The sequence below is a fragment of the Gekko japonicus genome, unplaced genomic scaffold (genome assembly GCF_001447785.1).
Source record: "Gekko japonicus isolate JY-2015 unplaced genomic scaffold, Gekko_japonicus_V1.1 scaffold3040, whole genome shotgun sequence".
Classification (NCBI taxonomy): domain Eukaryota; kingdom Metazoa; phylum Chordata; class Lepidosauria; order Squamata; family Gekkonidae; genus Gekko; species Gekko japonicus.
Window position 1 is genome coordinate 45,579 of NW_015160318.1, and position 2,561 is coordinate 48,139.

At 49.0% G+C, this 2,561-nt stretch overlaps 1 protein-coding gene across 1 annotated transcript in view; it reads left to right on the forward strand.

Annotated features, from left to right (window-relative positions):
* Window positions 1-2,561, forward strand: part of LOC107115224 (hydroperoxide isomerase ALOXE3-like) — a 33,504-nt gene that overhangs the window by 21,342 nt on the left and 9,601 nt on the right. Inside the window, exon 9 of the mRNA XM_015416876.1 lies at window positions 669-755. Within this exon, the coding sequence (XP_015272362.1) occupies window positions 669-755 (87 nt within the window). The remainder of the gene's footprint in view (window positions 1-668; window positions 756-2,561) is intronic.

A 2,561-nucleotide genomic window follows, 5' to 3' on the forward strand; every position in this document is an offset into this window, starting at 1 on the left:
TCGTTCAGCAGTTCGAGACCCGAGGTGCCGCATGATGGAGTGAGCTCCCGTCTCTAGTCCCAGCTCCTGCCAACCTAGCAGTTTGAAAGCAAGAAATTGCAAGGAGATAAATAGGTACCACTTCGGTGGGAAGGTCACAGCATTCCGTGTGCCTCGACGTCTAGTCATGGCAGCCACATGACCATGGAAACGTCTTCGGACAGCGCTGACTCTTCGGCTTTGAAACGGAGATGAGCACTGCAACCCTAGAGTCGGACTCGACTGGCTTTTGAGCAAGGGAACCTTTACCTTTACTGAAAAATATAAAGGATAATGCATAAAGTTGTTCTACTATAAACATATATAAAATATAAAAAGAAAAAGGATAAAGCATAAAGTTGTTCTACTATAAACATATATTTACTGTACACAGATATATATATATATTTGTACGTCTTCCTAACACTGTGTCCCTCAGCATTTGTATTTCCTACTTGGAGAACTGCCCTGTCTGCCACACTGCCTTCTGCCTGCCATGAAGGGCTGGGTGACCCCGGCCCGCTTTGGAGGAGGCTGGAGAAGGGGGGGATATATTTTGTCCTACCATGGACTCACCGCTCCTCGCTCTTTCTCTGAAATCCTCCACCCCCTGTTCTCCCATTCCCCCACCCTTGCTTCCATGTGTGCAGCTGCTGATCCCGCATACCCGATACACCCTCCACATCAACGTCCTCGGCAGGGTCCGCCTCTTCAGCCCGGGAGGGCTCATCGATGAGGTAAGCCCTATCAAACCCATCAGAGAGGTTTGCGCATGAGAAGAACTTGAACGTAACCAATGCGCCAGGGGGATAACTCCTCTCTTGTGGCAGTACAGAAATATCAGATGCCAAGGTCTCATTACACGATTCACGTGTCGTCCGTCAACTCGTTTCTCCCTTTAGGCCCTGTAAGATAAGTGGAGAGAGGAGAGGAGTCACATTACATGGGTGTAAAGAGGCTAACAGGAGCCGGAAAGCTGCCGTCCCCGTTATCTCTTCCCGCTGATAAGGAAACTGCTTGCTCAGCTGGAGCCAAAAGAGTAATACAGTAATACGTCAAGCGATTGACAGGATGTTTGGCGGGGTTTGTTTTATCAGCAAACGGAGAGAGATACAGTGATCACATACACAGAATGTTTTTTAAAATTGGTTCTCTGTTCCTTTTATGCATGCATGACGTTTTTCGTGCGGAAGGTGAGGCCTCTAGCAGGCAGAGTACAGGAGGGGCATTTAAATGCCATGGTCACAGTGTTCCCTCTAAGCTGAGTGAGTGTGAGCTAGCTCACAGTTTCTTAGCCTCAGGCTCACACATATTTGCCTTAGCTCAGGAAGGAGGGCTCCAGAGCAAACTGATGTATGCAGCAGCCCAATCGCTCGATCCCAACTCGAATGCCAGCCACTCCCAAAGTAGAATTTTTGCTCACAAGACTCCATAGCTTAGTGGGAGCATTGGTCACAAACCCCCCTCCATGTCTTTAATTACCTTATACACCACTGGGTAGTTCAAAGGATGGCCCCATCAACTGACTAACATTCATCTGCAGACAGAACACAAGCACTTGGTGTATTGGTTCTGTCATCACTTAAGGACAGTACTTCAGTCTGAATCCAGCGGCCCCTTGAAAACCAACCAGGTCTAATTCTGGATATAAGCTTTTGCGTGCAGACGTCCACACTTACGTACATGCAGACGAAAGCTTATACCCAGAATTCAACTTGGTTGGTCTTCAAGGCGCCACTGGACTCAAACAGGCCCTGGTATCAATCTAGTGCAGTGGTGGCGAACCTATGGCACGGGTGCCAGAGGTGGCACGCAGAGCCCTCTCTGTGGGCACGTGTGCCATCGCCCCAGCCAGGCCCAGACCCTCATTAAAGTGTCGAATTCTCTGCCAAATAATTTTAAGTAAATGAAAGCATTTGGGATTGCTTTCCTTACTTTGTTTGGGTCATCTTAAGTTAATGTATGAGTTGTTTTTTCTAAAGTAAAACCTCAGTATTCAGGTTAAATTGCCGTGTTGGCACTTTGCGATCAATAAGTGGGTTTTGGGTCGCAGTTTGGGCACTAAAAGGTTCGCCATCACTGATCTAGTGGTTCTAGTGGTTAAGAGTGGCAGACCAGGATCTGAATGACAGAGGTTCAAACCCCCACTCATGCCGTGGAAGCTCGCTGGGTGACCTAGGGCCAGTCACTCTCTCTCAGCCTAACCTACCTCACAGGGCTGTTGTGATGATAAAATGGAGGAGACGAGAATGGTTTGTGCTGCTTTGGGTGTCCGTTGGGGAGAAAGGTGGGATATGAATTAAGTGAATGAATGAATGAATGAATAAGCAAGACTGTGGGAGTCAGGTGGGCCACACAGGGGTCGTTTCATAGAAAAAGAGCTAGGGGAACTCATTAGCATAACTCATTAGCATATGCCACACACCCTGACATCAGGGGCCTGGCGGTGGACCTGCAAGGCCAGCGGGAGTGCAAGGAAGCCCTGTGAAGGCCCTCCCTGGCCCCAGGCAGGCAGGGGTGGGGAGAGGCGGGGAGGAAGCAAC